The 22,438-nt window shown below is 40.1% G+C and overlaps 2 protein-coding genes across 2 annotated transcripts in view; both read left to right on the forward strand.

Annotated features, from left to right (window-relative positions):
• The window catches only part of LOC309550348 (zinc finger protein with KRAB and SCAN domains 4-like), a gene marked incomplete at both ends in the record, with an annotated part of 77,832 nt that extends 58,867 nt beyond the window's left edge, over nt 1-18,965 (forward strand). The window contains one exon of the mRNA XM_082250745.1: nt 18,958-18,965. Within this exon, the coding sequence (XP_082106871.1) occupies nt 18,958-18,965 (8 nt within the window). The remainder of the gene's footprint in view (nt 1-18,957) is intronic.
• A 15-nt stretch (nt 18,966-18,980) lies between these two features.
• LOC309550350 (galactoside alpha-(1,2)-fucosyltransferase 2-like) lies at nt 18,981-20,021 on the forward strand (the record flags this gene model as incomplete). Its single annotated transcript, XM_082250747.1, has 1 exon — nt 18,981-20,021. The coding sequence occupies one exon, from the start codon at nt 18,981-18,983 to the stop codon at nt 20,019-20,021; it is 1,041 nt and encodes a 346-aa protein (XP_082106873.1).
• Nucleotides 20,022-22,438: the final 2,417 nt, after the last annotated feature.

The following is a 22,438-nucleotide window of genomic DNA, read 5'->3' on the forward strand; positions in this document are numbered from 1 at the left end:
GTAATGAGTGCATCCTCAAGGAGCAAGTGGCTGACGCTGTCTTTTAATATTTTAGCTAACTCCTTCATGCATAATGGTGGGACTATGGCAGGAGTTGCTGTGGACAAGGAGGCAGAATAGCCTGCTCTGGCAGCCGTGGTGGACTGCACACTAGTGTCAACTTGGGTGATAGAGGATGAGGAGAATGAGAATGGTTTAGTAAGCCAGTCCACTACTTCCTCTGCATGGTGTGGCTGGATAGCATGGTCAACATTAATAAACAGAGACAAATGTGCCCTGCCTGAGGACAGATCATATCCATCTTTGCCTGTGGACATGGAACAAAGAGAACTCTCCAAGGAAGCGGGACAATTATAGGCAAAATCAGACAACAGTCAAAAAATGTATATATGTATAAAAAATATAAATTTTATTACACAACAGAATAAAATTGTCCAAAGGAAAAAATGGGTACAGGGCTCAATTGTATGTGCTGTAAATAGAAAACAACACATAGACCAGCAAAGATCTCTATGAAAATGGTGGTAAAGCATTCAATGCGTTTTGAGGCTTCAAATTGCTCTTCCCTCGGGGATGCTCACATATAAGTAAACATAGAGATTCTAAAATATAAAAGCAAGCAATAAATACCATGTATATAAATGTTAAACTGAATAGATGCATCAATACATATAAAAGTGCAACATGCATAGTACAAAAACACTGACCATATCCAAGTCGGATGCTGCATGTACAGAACTAGCCCAAAACATATGTAAAACCAAGGGGGAAAAGGGTCATTTACATTGCCCTGGAAAAAAGGGAGGAGGTTGAAGGTGGCGACCCGCCTAACGCCCCCAAAGAAGATGCCACTGGGGGTGCAAAATTGAGCCCAAACACCCTGACGAGGCCTGAAGGCTGCAAATAAAATGAAGAATATATATATATATATTTATATATATATATATATATATATATATATATATATATATATATATATGTATAGTCAAAAGGTATAAATAAATAGTATATACTGCTTAACAGAGTAAAGGTCCCCATATTACAAAGTCCCATGTTTCAATACACTTACATCTGAGACAATGGGCAAAAGAGTCCAACCATGTGTGTATAGGAGTGTGCTGATGATGATCAGTTTGGCGTTCCGTCAGATATTAACTGGATTTAGCCAAGCAGAAACAGTCTGGAGCAGAGAATAGGGTAGATCAGAACATACCAGAGTGTAGATGAAAAGGGCATGTAACGATCATCAGTTGAACTCCAATAGAGAATAAAGTAACTTACCAGGATTACAGCCATAATGTATATGCAGCGAATGCTTATCCAGGTAAAATTGAAGCCAAACAAGGCTTCAGCAGTTAAATAGGCCAGCCGGGATTGAGAGGGAGCTAATCAGGTTGCAAAGAAGAACACCTTGCCATAGCAGCCAATGGCAATGAAGCTAGGAGGAAAGCCGGGAAACACCCCCTGGGCAGAGGGCTTGCCACGCGGCCACAGGAGAGAAAGTGACGTCACGCCGTGTTGTCCACCCACCGGCACATGATGTGGCCGTGGGTGGTATGGGATGGGGCGAATACCTGGGGAGTGGGCCAGAAGTGGCCACTCATGGCATAGAAGCCCTGATCCATGCCCGAAAGAGAGTACAGCCAGCCCACAGTCCAAAAACATTGGCTGCCACAGCATTGATACAATGGAGGATGTGACGATGGCCCACATGCGCAGGGCGGCATAACAAGGAGGGGGACCGAAGCCAGGCCAACCCCAATGTCAATTAAAGTGACAGCAACCCCAATGTCAATTAAAGTGAGCAGTCGTTCAATAAAAAGAGGCAGTCAGGGGCCAGAAGAGAGAGGGAGAAAACCCAAAAAGAAACAGGGGGAAGTCCTAAATCCAAGGGAGCATACCCAACGGACAATCTGCTCAATGGCACAGTACATACTGTACATGTTAAAATCCCATAATAGCAAATAGTCCACATACATATCTAAATCTAAACATGTGTACAGAACTGCATAAACACCTGGCAACAAAGGCCTGGTAGTGTAGTTGCATTAAGCCTAAAGATCCAACGGAGCTTGCACTGGAAGAGGGTCTTATTCCAGTCACCTCCACGTGGGCTCGGGTGCATTTAGTCCAACACTAAAAATTGAATCCGAGGAAAATGCAGAACTGCATGAACACTGCAACAACAAAAAAAAGAAAGTGGGGGGAATAGAATTATCTTTTGGAAAAAAAAAGAATTATCTTTCCCAGCCTCTTGATTGAAAGCCATCCAAAAAAGTCTGAATATATGGCCTCATTGAAACCTGGTAGTTGCGTTGATCCAATGGAGCTCGCACTGGAGGAGGGTCTTATTCCAGTCACCTCCAAGTGGGCTCAGGTGGATTCGGTCCAACACAAAAGGGTCAGTTCTTCATTGCAAGATTGCATGCTCGAGATGTGTCGATACGCTCTCCTCCATAGCTCCAACTTCGTATTGCTGATGAAAAATCCAGAGCATTCACAGGAAAGGATGTACTATATAACAGTTTTCCTCCTTAACTGTGAATGCTCTGGATTTTATGTCTGTAAAACTAAGTTGGAGTTATGGAGGAGAGCGTATCGCCACATCTCAAGCATGCAATCTTGTGATGACGAACTGCAGTGTGGTCGTCATGTTGCCAAGATTCATGGAGGACATTTTCCTCAGATTAAATTTTTGGTGTTGGACCGAATTCACCTGCAGGCCCAAAGCTGGGAACTCAATCCTTCATGCCAGTAGTTTTTATCCTAGGCCATTAGTACAATCGATACCATTCAGCCAGTATCTTAGACTTAGACATAATTGTTCCCTTGACAGCTCTTTTAAACAAACTAAGAGCCTTCTTGCACATGGATACTCTTCCTCGTGTTTGAAAAAGGCTTATAGAAAAGTCACTCAAAAAACAAGAAGAGAACTTCTGTTTAACTCTAACAAGACACATGACAATTCCACTGTACCCACTCGCTTTGTTACTAAGTATTCCAACCAACATTAAAAGGTCACCAGTATTATCAAATAATATTGGCATCTTCTAACTATTGACCCGAATATAGGGCCATGTGTCTCAGAAGTACCAGGTTTCACCTTTATATGACCTAAGTCAATAGGTAATAGCCTGGTGCAGAGTGAATACAGAGGCAATGCCCACAAAGATCCTTGTAAATATCCGGTCACTTTCAGGTGCAAAGGGTGTAAGTACTGTCAGTACAATAATACAGCTGAAAACATTTTGCTACCCAATGGGGAACAATATATCCCCAAACATTATGCTAACTGTAAGATAAAAGGGGTAGTATACCTCCTTATCTGTGAATGCTCTGGATTTTATGTTGGTAAAACCAAGTTGGAGCTATGGAGGAGAGCGTATTGACACATCTCGAGCATGCAATCTTGTGATGACGAACTGCCGTTTGGTCGTCAGGTTGCCAAGATTCATTGAAAACATTTTCCTCGGATTCGATTTTTAGTGTTGGACTAAATGCACCCGAGCCCACGTGGAGGTGACTGGAATAAGACCCTCTTCCAGTGCAAGCTCCGTTGGATCTTTAGGCTTAATGCAACTACACTACCAGGCCTTTGTTGCCAGGTGTTTATGCAGTTCTGTACACATGTTTAGATTTAGATATGTATGTGGACCATTTGCTATTAGGGGATTGTGACATGTATGTACTGTGCCATTGACCAGAATGTCCATTGGGTATGCTCCCTTGGATTTAGGGCTTTCCCCTGTTTCCTTTTGGGTCTTCTCCCTCTCTCTTCTGGCCCCTGTCTGCCAATTTGTATTGAAAGACTGCTCATTTATATAGACCTGTCATTTTAACAGACATTGGGATTGGCCTCCTGCTTCTGTCCCCCTCCTTGTGATGCCGCCCAGCGCATGTGGGCCGCCGTTACATCCTCCATTGTGTTGATGCTGCGGTGGCTTGTGTTTTAGGCCATGGGCTGGCTGTCATCTCTTTTGAGCTCGAATTGGGGCTTCTATGCCATGAGTGGCCGCACCTGGCCTACGATTGGCAGTCACCCCAGGTATCCGCCCCCTCCAATGCCGCCCACGGCCACGTCATGCACCAGTGAGTGGACGACTCAGCGAGACGTCACTTTCTCCCCTGTGGTTGCACATCGTGCCATCGGCCCAAAGGGGGTGCTTCCCAGCCCTCCTCCTAGCTTCATCGTCATTGGCTGCTATCACAAGGTGTTCTTCTTTGTAACCTAATTGGCTCCCTCTCTATCCCAGGTGGCCTATTTAACCACTGAAGCCTTGTTTGACTGCAGTGATACCTGGATAAACACTCGCTGCCCATGCATTATGGCTGTAATCCCGGTAGGTTACTTTACTCTCCATTGAAGTTCTATCCAACTGACGATTGTTATATGCCCTTTTCATCTACACTCTGGTATGTTCTGATCTACCCTATTCTCTGCTCCAGCCTGTTTCTGCTTGGATACATCCAGTTAATGTCTGAACTAACGCCAACCTGATCACCATCAGCACACTCCTGTACACCATGGTTGGACTCTTTTTTGCACAAAACATGTTACTTTGTAATATGTCAAGCAGTATATACTATTTATATATCCTACCTTTTGACTATACATATATATATTTTCTTTTCATTTTTTTTGCAGCCTTCAGGCCTTGTCAGGGTATTTGGCTCCATTTTGCATCCCCAGGGGCATCATCTTCTGTGGGGACGTTAGGCGGGTCACCACCTTCAAACTCCTCCCCTTTTTTCCAGGGCAATGTAGATGACCCTTTTTCCCTTGATTTTCCATATGTTTTGGGCTAGTTCTGTACATGGAGCATCCCACTTGGATCTGGTCAGTGTTTTTTGTACTATGCATGTCGCACCCTGACACATATTGATGCATCTATTCAGTTTGACATTTATATACATGGTATTTATTGCTTGCTTTTATATTTTAGAATCCCTAGGTTTACTTATATGCGAGCATCCCTGAAGAAGAGCAATTTAAAGCCATGAAACACGTTGGATGCTTTACCACCGTTTTCATAGAAATCTTTGCTGGTCTATGTAAACATAAAAATATAAAAAGTCTGCCCTAAATATTGATAATAAAAAGATCAAAGTGAAAGCAGCCAGCTGAAGACAAGTGTTGACAATCCTGTAAGAATAAGTAAAGTTCACAAGCGGCACTTTAAGACTAGAAATATATAGGGTTCCAACACCAATTTCAGTTATCCTGAACTCTGCAGTTCAAAATCGGTAGTTCAAACTTCTTATCAGACACAAGAAGAAAAAAACGCCTATCAGCAGTTGATTTCCTCCAGAATGAGCAAGGCTGAATCATCCAAAGGTGCACTCAATCCGAGAGGGACAGGGTAAGCAGGATCCCGCATATAAAAATAAAAAAATCTTATAGTGTAGTAAATAAAAAATCGTATGTAATATAGAGCATGCAGAGAGCCCAACACCTAGTGATTATAAAAAGTCACTCAACACCATGATGTGTCATATTTAACTGCTTACCAGACACATATATTGCAGCAAGGTGGTAAGAACTGCTTGACTCTCCTCATATAAAATCAGATGAATCCACCAGAGAGCAACAGTCAGGGGTTATCAATGGGTACCCAAATAAATAAAAAGAGGTCTCATAGCAGTATGTAGTTGAAGATTAAAAGGTTTATTATAGACTACTTACAATTGGATAGCTCAAAGAACGCAGTATACACAATCAATAGTTCAGTTTGAAGTCCAAGGTTCACAGCATGTCTCACTTCCTGTGTTGAAGTTACTGACACATTTTTGGCCCTTCAGCCATCGTCTGAGGTTTTCAATCACAGTGACATGCCTCTTAAAGAAATGTAGGTGGCCGTAATCAGGTATGTGAGAAGCATCACCTAGCAACCACTGTATTGCTCCAACATTTGCGTTCCACCAGAAAGAACAGGGGCAGACGTGCGTTCCAATCAGGAGGAATGATAGAACTCTATGGTACTATATGTTAAAAGTGGATGATATAAATATAAATACATCCATTAGTAGTACTTCACCCTCATAACTGGAGGTACCGCAATCAAGCAGAACAATTCGAACAATATCAAATATATATATATATATATATATATATATATGGATAACAGAATATAAAATCACAAAGGAAAATCCCAAAATGTATAAAAAATATATATAAAAAACTATATATAGAGAGATTAATATTTAATGGACCTGATGATAGAGAGGATAAATGAGCATCTAACTGTTATTGATAAAACAATTAATATCCCAATCATTGTTAAGACCATATGGACTGTAACTTTGGATGTCAAAGATCCACCGGGTTTCCAACCTGGAAACTTCTCTCCTGATATAGCTCCCCCTCCATTGTGGGATAAGGTGGTCTATACCAATAAAAGACGTGCCAGCAGGGTCCTTCCCATGGCATTCAGCATAAAGGCGAGAGATGCTATGCTTAGGATATCCCTTCTTTATATTGGTGACATGCTCACCGAGTCTCACATTTAGAGCCCTGACTGTCCTCCCTACATAGTGTAACCCACAGGGGCAGGGGAGTATATACACTACATTTTGAGATAAACAGGTAATTAACCACTTAAGCCCCGGAGGATTTGGCTGCTAAACGACCAGAGGGTATTTTGCGATTCGGCACTGCGTGACTTTAACGGACAATTGCGCGGTCGTGCGATGCTGTACCTAAACGAATTTGGCGTCCTTTTTTTCCCACAAACAGAGCTTTCTTTTGGCGGTATTTGATCACCTGTGCGATTTTTTGATCACGCGCTATAAACAAAAAAAGAGCGTAAATTTTGCAAAAATAGCAATATTTTTCCCTTTTTTTTATATGAAATTCCCCCAAAAAAAATGTAAAAATCAAAATTTTTTAATATTTTCGGCCAATTTGTTTTATGCTACCTATGATTGGTAAAAAAAATCGCAAAAAGCGTATTTTGATTGGTTTGCGCAAAAGTTATTGCGTTTAGTAACAAAGGGAAAGATTTTTGTCATTTTTGTTGTTTTTTTTTTAACGCGTAATGGCGGCGATCTGCGATTTTTTTTGCGGTACTGCGACATTGCGGTGGACAGATCGGACCCTTGACTGACATTTTTGACACTTTTGGGGTTACCAGTGACATTTCTACAGTAATCAGTGCTATATATATGCACTGTTACTGTAAAAATACACTGGTAGTGAAGGGGTTAACTTTATTTGAGAGGGAGGGGCTGTGTGTGTCCCTAGGGGCGTGATTCTAACTGTGATTGGCTGTGGCTTCAACTGTATGCAGAGTGATCAATGGATCTACATAGTAGATCCATGTGATCATCTCTCATACAGAGAGGAGAATGACAGGCAGCTTGTTTACACAAGCTGCCTGACTTTCTCCCTCTCCCCCGCCGATCGCAGAGTAGCCGGCGGCGATCGGGTCCGCCGGTCACACGCGCGGGGGGGTCCGTGACCACGCGGGAGCGCGCCTCCAGCGGCGCACGCTCGCTCCCTAAACCCTCACAGGCGAGCGACGTAGACCTACGTCACTTTGCCTGTGAGGGGCTGACCGCCCACGTAGATAGTCGTGCGGCGGTCGGCAAGTGGTTAAAGAATCAATTGCAAAATCCTTCTGCTTAATCCTAGATTTAAAATGAGAGATCTTCCTGTCCTTAATGGCATTAATCTTACAGATACCGCATCGGCAGCAGGGGAAAAAAACCTTTTTGTTGTTGAAAATAGGAAGCTTTGGTCTTGGGGGCATCTAAAGCATTGGGAGCGATAAAAAATCGGAAAGGTGCCACACCCCTAAAGATCACTCTAGGGATGTCTGGTAAATTTGGGCCAAGAACTTTATCATTCTTAAGTACCTTCCAAAGTTTAGATATGATTTTTTTAATGGCCCAATGTTTTCTCGTATAGGTAGTAACTAGAGAAAAATTATGTTCATGTGCTACATCCTTATGTTCTTTTGCCCTCCCCAAATCTTCTCTATCCTTTTGGCTCACCTCATAAATAATTGCATCTAAATCACTGCCAGAATAACCTTTATCCTGAAACCTTTCCTTCAGAATCACTGCTTGTTTTAAAAAAGTGCAATTGCATCTAAAACAAAGAACCTGGCTTTTTGGTACTGACTTGAGCCAGGTTGGATGGTGGCAACTGCCCTGGCCAATAAAGCTGTTGCGATCTGTAGATTTAAAGAAGGTGGAAGTAATGAGAGAACAATTTTTAACTTCAATGTCGAGGTCTAGAACATGGATATGAGTGGTGCTAGTCTCGAATTAGAGGGAGCTACCAAAGGAATTATTGTTCAATTGTTCTATATATGTAGTTAAAGAAGGTAAGTATAATTCCATAGGAGGACATCATCAATATACCTGCCCCAAAAGATCAACTCCGATCTCCATGCAGCATAGACAACGTCCAATGTGTTGCTTTCTTTTTACATACAATTTAACCCTATACCTGTTTTTTCCTTTGGACAATTACATTTAATTGTGTAATGAAATTTATACTTTTTATACACATATTCATTTTTTGACTGTTGTCCGATTTTGCCTCTAATAGTCCCGCTTCCTTGGAGGGTTCTCTTTGTTCTATTTACTTTTGGGATGATGGCATTTACTCAGCTCCCCACCACTTTCTGTTTTGCCTGTGAACACGGACACTGCTGGCCCCCTCATAGAGGCATGGGAACGTATTTTCTTTGTTGGCCTCCTAGACATGATGGGGTGGGGGCTTATTACCCAAGTGTAATAGATACTAGGAAATGGGTGATAAGATTCACTTTATTAAAAGAAAAGTGGTGTTTGTTCTCCTGGGTTTAGTCATGGAGCTGAAGGTCTGCTGGTGGCAGGGGAATACATGTCATCATCAGCCACCTGAATATTGATGTGTGTAAACCACTCAAAAAGTATAAAGGGACAAGTAACTGAAAAAATGCATAGTTTAGCATAAGTTAAGCCCCTGAAAATCAGCCGTAGACAGGAACTTAATGTGTGGTATAGCAATAATGAGAACTAATAGACAATTTAGAGGTACGCATGTACTGGTGTAAATAGAAGCTAAAAAAATTGAGCAGAGAAATAAAAATAATATTTTTGCATATGAAATGCAAAAAAAAAAAAAACTACAAACTGCCATGAGCAATCCTACAAAAGCCTAATCCCTTGGCTAAAAATTGTTATTCATTACATTTTTTGTTTATTGTTTTATTAGTTACTGGAGTTCATTTTAAAATATGTAGGGCAATAAAACAAAAAAAAACAAAAAAATATATCTGGAAAGACAGGAGGTAGACTTAAGTAGTGAGGATGGAGATTATGCCTTAATAATAAACCCGTATGGTAAATTCCAATCGTAAGGCTTAGTAACGAATTACAAAAAAAGGTCCAAGGTTCACAGAAGGATAATGACTCTCTGCAATGTCTGTCATGCCAGCAATAATATTCAATACACAAATGTGGGGGGAGATATTGGGCAAGATAAGGGGTCAAAACTAGCACAACATAAGCAAGCTAAAGGAGAACCCTATGAGGACACAATAAAGTGGTATGAGTCTATTTACAGGATACGCTAAAATGGAAAAGATGGTCTCCAACACTGTCACAACAATGTGACATAATCCACCGGAACAGGTGACCTTGATGCAAGATCAAAGGCTAATGGTAGAATTGTATTCAATCTTGATCTGATGAGATGTATAAGAAAGATTGGTGTTGCTCTCCTCAGAAATGGTATGAACTATAATCCAAAACAACTGGTGAATACACCTCAAAATGGCTCAAATGTGCAAAAAATAATAGTTAAATACAAATCCACCATCTCTCAATGTGCAACATAAGTGAGGAAGTTCATGTGCAAAAAAAGCAAAATAAACATTGCATGCCAATCAAAGTGTCTACTGAGAAAAATCTAATTGGAAGCAATAAACAAAATGTTTCATATATAGGATATTTTATGTGGTAATACCAATGAGGGTGTGCCAAAACAGACTAAAACCTATATTGAAACAATGTAAACTTGAATTATGCAAATGAAAAATAATCCAATGACTTTAGACCCCTAAACAAAGGTCAATTGTTCAAAAAATTGCATCTAAAGGGTTAAAAAAGGTGCTCCAGCTGTGTAAATAAATACTTTTATCCATGGCTCACACATTTAGCCAAATGTCAGATTAAGATTAGTGATGTCGCGGACCTAAAATTCGCCGTTCGCGAACGGCGAACGCGAACATCGGCAAATGCTCGCGAACCGGGCGAACAGCCATAGACTTTAATAGGCAGGCGAATTTTAAAACCCACAGGGACTCTTTCTGGCCACAATAGTAATGGAAAAGTTGTTTCAAGGGGACAAACACCTGGACTGTGGCATGCCGGAGAGGGATCACACAAAAAAAAGTTCTTAAAAATTGTAATTTTTTGATAGAGAGCCAATTATTGGAAAAAATAAAAAATAAAAATAAAACATGTCTTTGGATTTAGCATCTGGGGGGTCTAAAAAGTGTACCTGTGAAGTTTCAGCTCTGTAGCATGTCCGGAACCAGAAAAAAATATGAATTAGGGTTAGGGCTAGGGTTAGGCTTAGGGCTAGGGTTAGGGTAAGGGTTAGGGTTAGGGCTAGGGTTAGGTTTAGGGTTAGGGTTATTTTTATGGCTAGGCTTAGAGGGTTAGGGTTAAGGTTAGAGGGTTAGGGTTATGGTTAGAGGGTTAGGGTTAGGTTTAGTGTTAGGGGCTAGGGTTAGGGTTACGGTGAGATACTTAGGGTTAGAGTTAGTAGCCCTACCCCTACCCCTCTAACTCTAACCCTCTAACCCTAAGCACTAAAAATAACCCTAACCTTAGCCCTGACCCTAGCCCTAACCCTAACCCTAACCCTAACCCTAGCCCTAACCCTAATTCTATTTTTTTCTGGTTCTGGACATGCTACAGAGCTGAAACTTCACAGGTACACTTTTTAGACCCCCCAGACAATAAATCCAAAGAAATTTATTTTTTTTAAGTTTTTTTTTTTTAAAGTTTTCCAATAATTGTCTCTCTATCAAAAATGACAATTTTTAAGAACTTTTTTTGTGTGATTTAGTGTCTAGGGGGTCTAAAAAGTGTACCTGTGAGGTTTCAGCTCTGTAGCATGTCCGGAACCAGAAACAAATACGAATTAGGGTTAGTGCTAGGGTTAGGCTTACGGCTAGGGTTAGGGTTAGGGTTAGGTTTAGGGTTAGGATTAGGATTAGGGTTAGGTTTAGGGTTAGGGTTATTTTTATGGCTAGGCTTAGAGGGTTAGGGTTAAGGTTAGAGGGTTAGGGTTATGGTTAGAGGGTTAGGGTTAGGTTTAGTGTTAGGGGCTAGGGTTAGGGTTACGGTGAGATACTTAGGGTTAGAGTTAGTAGCCCTACCCCTACCCCTCTAACTCTAACCCTCTAACCCTAAGCACTAAAAATAACCCTAACCTTAGCCCTGACCCTGACCCTAGCCCTAACCCTAACCCTAACCCTAATTCTATTTTTTTTTCTGGTTCTGGACATGCTACAGAGCTGAAACTTCACAGATACACTTTTTAGACCCCCCAGACAATAAATCCAAAGAAATGTTTTTTTTGTTAAGTTTTTTTTTTTTTTCCAATAATTTGCTCTCTATCAAAAATGACAATATTTAAGAACTTTTTTTGTGTGATTTAGTGTCTAGGGGGGTCTAAAAAGTGTACCTGTGAAGTTTCAGCTCTGTAGCATGTCCAGAACCAGGAAAAAAAGATAATTTTTCAGTAGAGCAGGGATGGTGGGAACCCCTTTTACACCTATATGATCTTTTTTTCCTGGTTCTGGACATGCTGCAGAGCTGAAACTTCACAGGTACACTTTTTAGACCCCCCAAACAATAAATCCAAAGACATTTTTTTTTTGTTAAGTTTTTTTTTTTTTTTCCAATAATGGGCTCTCTATCAAAAATGACAATTTTTAAGAACTTTTTTTGTGTGATTTAGTGTCTAGGGGGTCTAAAAAGTGTACCTGTGAAGTTTCAGCTCTGTAGCATGTCCAGAACCAGAAAAAAAAAGATAATTTTTCAGTAGAGCAGGGATGGTGGGAACCCCTTTTACACCTATATGAATTTTTTTTTCTGGTTCTGGACATGCTACATATATATATATATATATATATATATATATATATATATTAAAAAAATACTCAAATACCAGCCTCAAAGGGGCTTTTGGGGACAATATATATATATATATATATATATATATATCACAGAACAAAAAAAATTACACAAATACCAGCCCTCAAAAGGGCTTTTGGGGACAATATATATATATATATATATATATATATATATATATATATATATCCAAAAAAAACCTCAAATACCAGCCCTAGGAAGGGCTTTTTGGGGTGCTGTCCTTACAGCAGGAGTGTACCAAGAACACTGGCTAACAAGACCGGGAACTGTCCCTAGCTATAACAGCAGCAGCAGCACCAGCACTTTCCCTGCTCTCAGTAACACAGAAATGATCTAAAATGGATGCTGCCCTTGCTTATTTATAGGAGGTGGGAGGGTGTGGGAGGGAGGTATGCTGATTGGCCTGGAATGTGTCTGCTGACTGTGATGTTCAGGGTCAAAGTTTGCCTCAATGATGATGTATAGGAGGCGGACCAAACATCACATATGTTCGCCCGCAGCGGCGAACACGAACATGCTAAGTTCGCCGGTAACTGTCCGCCGGCGAACAGTTCTGTACATCTCTAATTGAGATATCCATGGAGCCATTGTGCTTGCAGTTAAACCATCAAAAGGTTATTTGTCCAACTGTTCACAACAATCCCGATGATCCAGCCAGAGACAAAAGTGTATCCACAATGTTGAGATTGTTGGACTGCGAACTAGTGTCAGCTTGGTGATAGAGGGTGAGGATGGTTTAGAAGGCCAGTCCACTACCTCCTCTGCATGCTGTGGCTGGATAGCACGGGCAACATCACTAAAAAGAGACAAACGTGCCCTGCCTGAGGATAGACTATGTCCACCTTTGCCTGTGGACACAGATGTTGCTGGCCCTCTCATAGTAGTATGGGAAATTCTGACTCTCCTTGTTGGCCTCCCAGACATGATAGGGGGGGTCTAAGTTATTACCCAAATACAATAGATACTCGGAAATGGGTGATTGGAAGCACTTTATTGAATAAAACGTGATGTTTGGTGCACTTTAATCTAAGGACTGACGCTGATAGAAATGAAAAAAAAAAAAAACAAAACAAAAAAAAATATAATAAATATTAAATAAATAAAAAAATAAATAAATAATAAAAAAGGGGCAACACCAACGTCGCAGTAAGAAAAACGGTGGCCTAAAATTTTAAAAAGGGAGTAGGCAGGGGACAAAAAAAAAAAAAGATGGAGCACCCAAAAACAAATAAAATAAATGTGTATACAGCACTAAATCTAATGTAATGCTTTTAAACACGGCACTACACTCGCTACAGTACACTAACACTACACTATATTCACACTACACTGACACACTATATTCACACTACACTGACACACTACACTTATACTACACTATACTCACACTATACCAACACTACAATAACACTACACTGACACTCTACACTTATACTACACTACACTCACACTATACTAACACTACATTAACACTACACTGACACTCTACACTCACACTACACTATACTCACACTATACTAACACTATACTAACACTACACTGACACTCTACACTCCCACTACACTATACTCACACTACACTCACACTACGCTATACTCACACTAGACTGACACTCTACACTCATACTACACTACACTCACACTATACTAACACTACAATAACACTACACTGACAATCTACACTCACACTACAGTATACTCACACTATACTAACACTATACTAACACTACACTGACACTCTACACTCCCACTACACTATACTCACACTACACTCACACTACGCTATACTCACACTACACTGACACTCTACACTCATACTACACTACACTCACACTATACTAACACTACAATAACACTACACTGACACTCTACACTCACACTACACTATACTCACACTATACTAGCACTATACTAACACTACACTGACACTCTACACTCCCACTATACTCACACTACACTCACACTAAACTATACTCACAATACACTAACACTACACTAATACTACACTAACACTATACAATTAGTCACAATAACATACTAACTAGCTAGTAGCTAGCTGAGCCCTGCTCTATTTCTCTCCACTCCAACAAAACATTGTAAAAGGTTCCTTGGGGAGGAACAGGACATAGTGTGAGGTGGGACTATGAGTCATCATGACTTTGTCCAATCAGGTCTCTGACTGTGCTCTATGCTCTGATTGGATATTTCTTCATTCAATTAGGGCCCTAGAATGCACTGTGTTTTGTGCAGTGCATTGTGGGGCACTCGGCGAGTGATGTTTGGTCCGAACTTATGCTCAATCCGAACTGCTCTATGTGTGGTCAATTTTGCTGTGTGCTTTGGGTAAATGTCATGTTGGAAGGTAAATCTTCTTCGCATTGACAACTTTCTTGCAGAGGGCAGTGGATTTTCCTCAAGAATTTGGCAATATTTTTCCCCATTATTTTTTTCTTCTATCCTGACAAGTGCTCCAGTCCCTGCTGCAGAGAAACACCCCCATAACAGGAAAAAAAACATGGAGCGGACTCTGTCAAGCTGATCTGCCTGCTCAGTGAGGGAACTCTCCTGATCTCTGCAAAGCAGGTGAATGACATGTCTGCATCTGCTCCGCTGATGCAGAGCAGACACAGACACAGCCCCCTGTTCTCCATGGAGCGGTCGGATGGAAAAGGGCCACCTGTTTATTTCCATGAGATTCGATCTGCTAGATGGATGGGAAATGGGATCCCCATCTGTCTGTTTTTAGTGGACCAGATCGGCTGCAGGCAGGTGTAAACAGACACTTGTCCATTTGCATCAGCCTCTCCAAAGAAAACAATAGGTGGTCCGATTGCGCCTGCTTAAAAAAATGATCGGTCTGCTTATGTGAAAGAGGCCTAAGGCCTTGTTCACACCGGGCATACACAGCGTACCTTTACAGGGATGCACAGGTGTTTTGTGCATCTCTGTGCAGGCAGTCATATTGATGTAATTTGGGATGTAGCAACTGCACAAACAGAGCTGTTGCTCCCAATTTGACATCCATGAATGTCCGTATGAATGTCCCTGAACTCACACTGTCTGTGTCCGGGGTCATGCACCCACACCCACACCCACACGGATGTCAGATTGGGAACAACAGCTATGAGAGTGCAGCCGTTGCATCCCAATTCACATAAATAGGGCTGCCTGTACGGGGACACCTGTGCATCCCTGTGTGAGTAAAAATGGCCCTCCATGGGCGTACACTTTAGTATGCCACATGTGAATGATGCTTTAGTAGTAATTTAGCAGGAATTTTGCAAGTTATGTTGTGTTTTAGTGCACTATTAGTTTTAGTGTATTTTTAGTGAAAATAGTGATATGATGAACATTTGCGCAATTATTGTGAACATTTGCGCAAAAATAAATCTGTAGCACTTTTTTATTCAGCAGGTCATGTGCTTTCAAAAAATGTCTGGTTTGAGGGCCAGTTCACACTGGTGCCAGACATCGCATGTGATTCGGACTGCATTGCTGTGCAGATCACATGCAATTTCTGTACGATGCAAATTCAGCCATAAAACTGTATAGCTGAATTTGCATCGCATTCAAACCAAACTCTTACAGGACCCTTTTTTTGTCCGCACCAGAATCAGATCTCATGGGTGTTCACACCCATTCAATTCGATTCCTGTCCGAAATCACAGTTCGCACTGCGATCTGCAAACCAATCTAGGGGTGTCAATAACTTTGTATTGACACCCGCAGCAGTTTGCAGAGGGCAGTGTGAACTGCCGGCGATTCAGATGCAATGCAGTAACCCACACTGGATTTGCAGGGTTTCTCACATCGCACCAGTGTGAACCAAGCCTGGAGTGGACTTTTCAAATTTTGAAAGCTGTAAGTGAAAAATGGTAACCTCTGGATTTTTAGAGTAAATTGTTTTTATTTACAGTTTTGCGTACATTTTTCACCATTTCACAAAACAAGTACAATTTAAAATGTACAAATATTTGTTAAAATATTTGTTATTTAATAAACAAGCAAAAAGTTGGGGGAGCAAACCCTGAACATGTATTTCTAAAGCTGGTGCAGCTATGAACCAAGCGACATGCATATTAAAATAGAATAGCGCACACATGCAAAAGAAATGACTATCAAATATGAAGACAATCCATAAATAAAAATGGGGATTTAGTCCCACCATATGGCCATATCGTGCTCAAGCCCACCACTACGTCAAAGTACCCCATTGTCAGTGGGTCCTACACTATCCATAAAAAAGGATAAATCCAGCCTATCTAACCCCTCTAATCCCAGCAAGGAGTGTTTTCTCCAAGGGTTAGAGAGGCTGGATATGCATTTGTTATTTAATAACTCAATCCAGTTTTAACTTTTATATTTGGTAGAAATGTTGTACATTTTCCCATGTATGAATCCACTATTAATGATTTTAGTGTATTTTTAGCGAAAGTATTGGCTTTATAAACATTTGCGCAAATATTGTGGTGCCTTAAAAATAAGTAGCAACTTCTTTTTACTCTACTGGCCATGTGCTTTAAGAAAATATATGGCTGGGGGTCTTTTATTAACTTTGAAAGCTTTAAGTGAAAAAAGAAAACCTCCAGTTTTTGCGTATGTTCAATTTTCACTATTTCTCAAAACGGCGCAATTTAAAATGTACAAATATTTGCTATTTATTAACTCAATATAGGTTTAGCTTTTATATTTAGAAGGAACTTAGCAGGGATTTTGTAAAATCTGCTGTGTTTGTATCTGCTAATAATGATTTTAGTGTATTTTTAGCAAAAATATTGTTTTGGCAAACATTTGCACAAATATTATAGGGCCTTAAAAATCAGTAGCACCTTCCATCTTCCATTTATTTCACTGGCCCTTTGCTTTCAGAAAATGTATAGTTTGGGGGGTCTTTTAAAAACTCTGAAAGCTGGAAGTAAAAAAAATGAAATATATATATATATATATATATATATATATATATATATATATATATATATATATACAAACCCAATTCCAAAAAAGTTGGGACACTGTAAAAATTGTGAGTAAAAAATGAATGGACTAATTTACAAATCTCATAAACTTATATTTTATTCACAATATAATATAGATAACATATCAAATGTTGAAAGTGAGACATTTTGAAATGCCATGCCAAATATTGGCTCATTTTGGATTTCATGAGAGCTACACATTCCAAAAAAGTTGGGACAGGTAGCAATAAGAAGCCAAAAAAGTTAAATGTACATATAAGGAACAGCTGGAGGACCAATTTGCAACTTATAAGGTCAATTGGCAACATGATTGGGTATAAAAAGAGCCTCTCAGAGTGGCAGTGTCTCTCAGAAGTCAAGATGGGCAGAGGATCACCAATTTCCCCAATGCTGCAGCTAAAAATAGTGGAGCAATATCAGAAAGGAGTTTCTCAGAGAAAAATTGCAAAGAGTTTGAAGTTATCATCATCTACAGTGCATAATATCATCCAAAGATTCAGAGAATCTGGAACAATCTCTGTGCGTAAGGGTCAAGGGCGGAAAACCATACTGGATGCCCGTGATCTTCGGCCCTTAGAGGGCACTGCATCACATACAAGAATGCTACTGTAATGGAAATCGCAACATGGGCTCAGGAATACTTCCAGAAAACATTGTAGGTGAACACAATCCACCGTGCCATTCGCCGTTGCCAGCTAAAACTCTATAGGCCAAAAAAGAAGCCATATCTAAACATGATCCAGAAGCGCAGGCGTTTTCTCTGGGCCAAGGCTCATTTAAAATGGTCTGTGGCAAAGTGGAAAACTGTTCTGTGGTCAGACAAATCAAAATTTAAAGTTCTTTTTGGAAAACTGGGACGCCATGTCATCCGGACTAAAGAGGACAAGGACAACCCAAGTTGTTCTCAGCGCTCAGTTCAGAAGCCTGTATCTGATGGTATGGGGTTGCATGAGTGCGTGTGGCATGGGCAGCTTACACATCTGGAAAGGCACCATCAATGCTGAAAGGTATATCCAAGTTCTAGAAAAACATATGCTTCCATCCAGACGTCGTCTCTTTCAGGGAAGACCTTGCATTTTCCAACATGACAATGCCAGACCACATACTGCATCAATTACAACATCATGGCTGCCTAGAAGAAGGATCCGGGAACTGAAATGGCCAGCCTGCAGTCCAGATCTTTCACCAATAGAAATCATTTGGTGCATCATAAAGAGGAAGATGCGACAAAGAAGACCTAAGACAGTTGAGCAACTAGAAGTCTGTATTAGACAAGAATGGGACAACATTCCTATTCCTAAACTTGAGCAACTTGTCTCCTCAGTCCTCAGACGTTTGCAGACTGTTATAAAAAGAAGAGGGAATGCCACACAGTGGTAAATATGGCCTCGTCCCAACTTTTTTGAGATGTGTTGATACCATGAAATTTAAAATCAATGTATTTTTCCCTTAAAATTAGACATTTTCTCAGTTTAAACATTTGATATGTCATCTATGTTGTATTCTGAATAAAATATTGAAATTTAAAAATTCCACATCATTGCATTCTGTTTTTATTCACAATTTGTACAGTTTCCCAACTTTTTTGGAATCGGGTTTGTGTATATATATATATATATATATATATATATATATATATATATATATAATGATATAATGTTTGGTTGGGGGTTCTAAGTAATTTTCTAGCAATAAAATGCTGATTTTTACTTGATAATAAAAACTGCCATAACACCCTTGGTCTTCAAGTGGATATGCAACTTAACAATGTCATGTCTTAAAGCGTTTTGTAACTTTCTTATTGTCTTATTTGTATCTAGGACTTTAGAATATCTGATTAGAAATGGACCTCTATTTAAAGAAGATGAGTGTGCATTTTACAATGCTTGCTATGTGTGTTTTAATCGTCTGGTATTATATCATCTGCAAATCGAGTCTTGTAACAACATTCCACTATAAAAACCATGGGAGAAGCTCCTGCATAAATCGAACTGAGAAAAAGAAATCACTTTCCATCAATGTGCAATCAGATTCTGTCATGTGGACTATACATTCTTCTGGACGCCTGGAAAACCAAATGGGGGAGTATGCAGTGCTTTATGCTTTGACAAAGCTTAATGGATACCAAGGGTTTATCTTACCAAAGATGCATAATGAGCTAGGATGGATATTTCAGATAAAATTGCCTGTTCTTCACGAGGAAGTTGCTGACCGGATTAAATGGAGGAAATATAAATTGAAAGATTGGATGTCACCTGAATATTCCAACATCTCTGGACAATACGTTAAATTGTTTGGTACTCCGTGTTCATGGACCTTCTATCATCACATAAGGGAAGAGATTCTACAAGAATTCACATTTCATGACCATATTAAAGAAGAGGCAAATTCCTACCTTTCAGACGTGAAAGGGAATAGAAAAAATGTGACCTTTATTGGAGTTCATGTTTGCAGGGTGGACTATATATGGGTCATGGCTCGGTCATGGAAAGGTGTGGTAGCTGACAAAAACTACATGCAAAAATCTATGGACTATTTCAGAAAGAAGTATGATGACCCCCTCTTTGTGGTGACCAGTAATGAGATGAATTGGTGTAAAAAGAACATTAATGCCTCTTTGGGAGATGTACATTTTGCTGTCAATCGTAAGGAAGGTTCTCCTGCAAGTAATTTTGCCCTCCTGGCACATTGTAACCACACCATTATGACCTTAGGGGCATTTGGCTATTGGGCTGCATACTTGGCTGGGGGTGAAACCATCTATCTTACAAACTTCACTTTGCCAGATTCTGCTTATCTTAAAATGTTCAAATATGAAGCTGCTTTCCTTCCAGAATGGATTGGAATTCCTGCTGACCTGTCTCCATTATTTAAAAAAAATTAAATCCTTAATTAAATTTTCTGCAAAGGTCAATGTTATCTTATTTCATTGTAAATTACATTTTAATCTCATTGTGGAACAGACAAGATGTATTTGTTTAACCACTTAAGCCCCGGAGGATTTGGCTGCTCAAAGACCAGGCCCTATTTTGCGATTCGGCACTGCGTGATTTTAACGGACAATTGTGTGGACATGCAACGCTGTACCAAAATGAAATTGACGTCCTTTTTTTCCCACAAACAGGGCTTTCTTTTGGTGGTATTTGATCACCTGTGCGATTTTTAATTTTTGCGCTATCAACAAAAAAAGAGCGACAATTTTGAAATAATAACAATATTTTTCACATTTTTTTATATGAAATCCCCCCCCCCAAAAAATGTAAAAATCAAAATTTTTTAACATTTTAGGCCAATTTGTTTTCTGCTACATATGTTTGGTAAAAAAAATCTCAATAAGCTTATTTTGATTGGTTTGCGCAAAAGTTATTGCGTTTACTAACTAAGGGAAAGATTTTTGTCATTTTTATTGTTTTTTTTTTTAACGAGTAATGGCGGCGATCTGCAATTTTTTTGCGGGACTGCGACATTGTGGTGGACAGATCGGACCTTTGACTGACATTTTTGACACTTTTGGGGGTACCAGTGACATTACTACATTAATCAGTGCTATACATATGCACTGTTACTGTAAAAATGACACTGGCAGGGAAGGGGTTAACTTTATTAGAGAGGCAGAGGTTAAATGTGTCCCTAGGGGTGTGCTTCTAACTGTAAAGGGGTGTGGCTTTTCATGTAACCACAGAGACATACGATCCTATATAGCAGGATCGTATAGTCTCTGCAGTTACACCAGGGAGAATGACAGGCGGCTTTGTTTACATCAGCCGCCTGCCTTTCTCCCTCTCTAGCGGGAGATCGCAAGTGACTGGCGGACATCGGTGCCGGAATGTCTGCAAACGAGCGGGGGCCGGAGCGCGCCTCCTGCGGCGCGCTTGCCCCCTAGAGGCTCGCAGGCGAGCGACGTAGTACTACATCACTTTGCCTGTACTGGGCTGACTGCCGCCGTAAATAGTCGTGTAGCGGTCGGCAAGTGGTTAAAACTACTGACCCATAAGAGCAAAATAGCCGTGAAGGCGAATTATATAAATGTGTTGCTGTCTTTGTATGCATTAATATGGACTACCAGCAGTACAGGCAAACCTATAGAGGTCTTTTTGTGGAACAACTTTCACTTTCTGACCGCTGGAGTTATCTTAAGTGGACTAACATAAGGTCGACATAGGTAAGATAGATGAGATAAATACTTTATTGTCATTGCAACACAAATTTCAATGAAATTCTATAAAAGCTCCACACATGAACAGATAACAGCCTCAACCATACACACATTTAAATAATTACGCACCCCCCATATAAAAAGACTAGAAGTTACCCCCACCACAGCAGCAAAGCCAAGTCACCTACAGTTAGATAATATTATTAATAAATACCAATTAGGGCTTTAGTAGCTCTTTGAAAGAAACTTTCCTTAACCACTTGCTGACCAGCCCCCAGGTTCCCGCAAATCGCTCCATGCCCACTTTCCAGAGGGGAAGCCGATCCACAGGACTGGCGGCCGTGATTCCCGCCGTGCACCCGCGATCGATCCCCATGAAGAGAGAATGCCAGTCTGCTGTTGTAAACACGGCAGACCGTTGTTCTCTGAGCTATCAACACAGAGCTGCTGTGTTCCTCCTATTTAGGATCACAGGTCTCTGTGTTGTTTCCACAAGTCCATCCCTCCCACAGTTAGAAAACACTCCCTAGGCTAAAATTGAACCCTTTGATCATCCCAGGGTTAACCCCCTTCACTGCCAGTGTCATTAGTACAGTAACAATGCATATTTTTAGCACTGATTATTGTAGTGTCAAAAATGTCAGTAAGGGGTCCAATCTGTCCGCCGCAATGTCGCAATCCTGCTAAAAATTGCTGATCGCCGCCATTACTAGTAAAAAATAAAAAATAAATAAAAATTACATAAATCTTTCCCCTAGTTTGTAGACATGATAACATTTGCTGAAACCAATCAAAATAAGCTTATTAGGATACTTTTTACCAAAAATATTTAGCAGAATACAAATTGGCCTAAAATTATGAAAAAATTTGATTTTTACATTTTTTTCTTTTGGGAATGTTATATAGCAGAAAGTAAAAAATATTGTTTTTTTTTTTTTTTCAGAATTGTCGCTCTTTTTTTGTTAATAGCGCAAAAAATAAAAATCGCACAGGTGATCAAATACCACCAAAAGAAAGCTCCATTTGTGGGAGGAAAAAAAGGACATCAATTTTATTTGGATACAGCATCACATTACCATGCAATTGTCCGTTAAAGTAAAGTCCAGAAGTGGTTAAATCAGTTTGTCCTCACCCTTTTATTTCTG

Source organism: Pelophylax lessonae, assembly GCF_965119305.1.
Source record: "Pelophylax lessonae genome assembly, chromosome: 3".
Classification (NCBI taxonomy): Eukaryota; Metazoa; Chordata; class Amphibia; order Anura; family Ranidae; genus Pelophylax; species Pelophylax lessonae.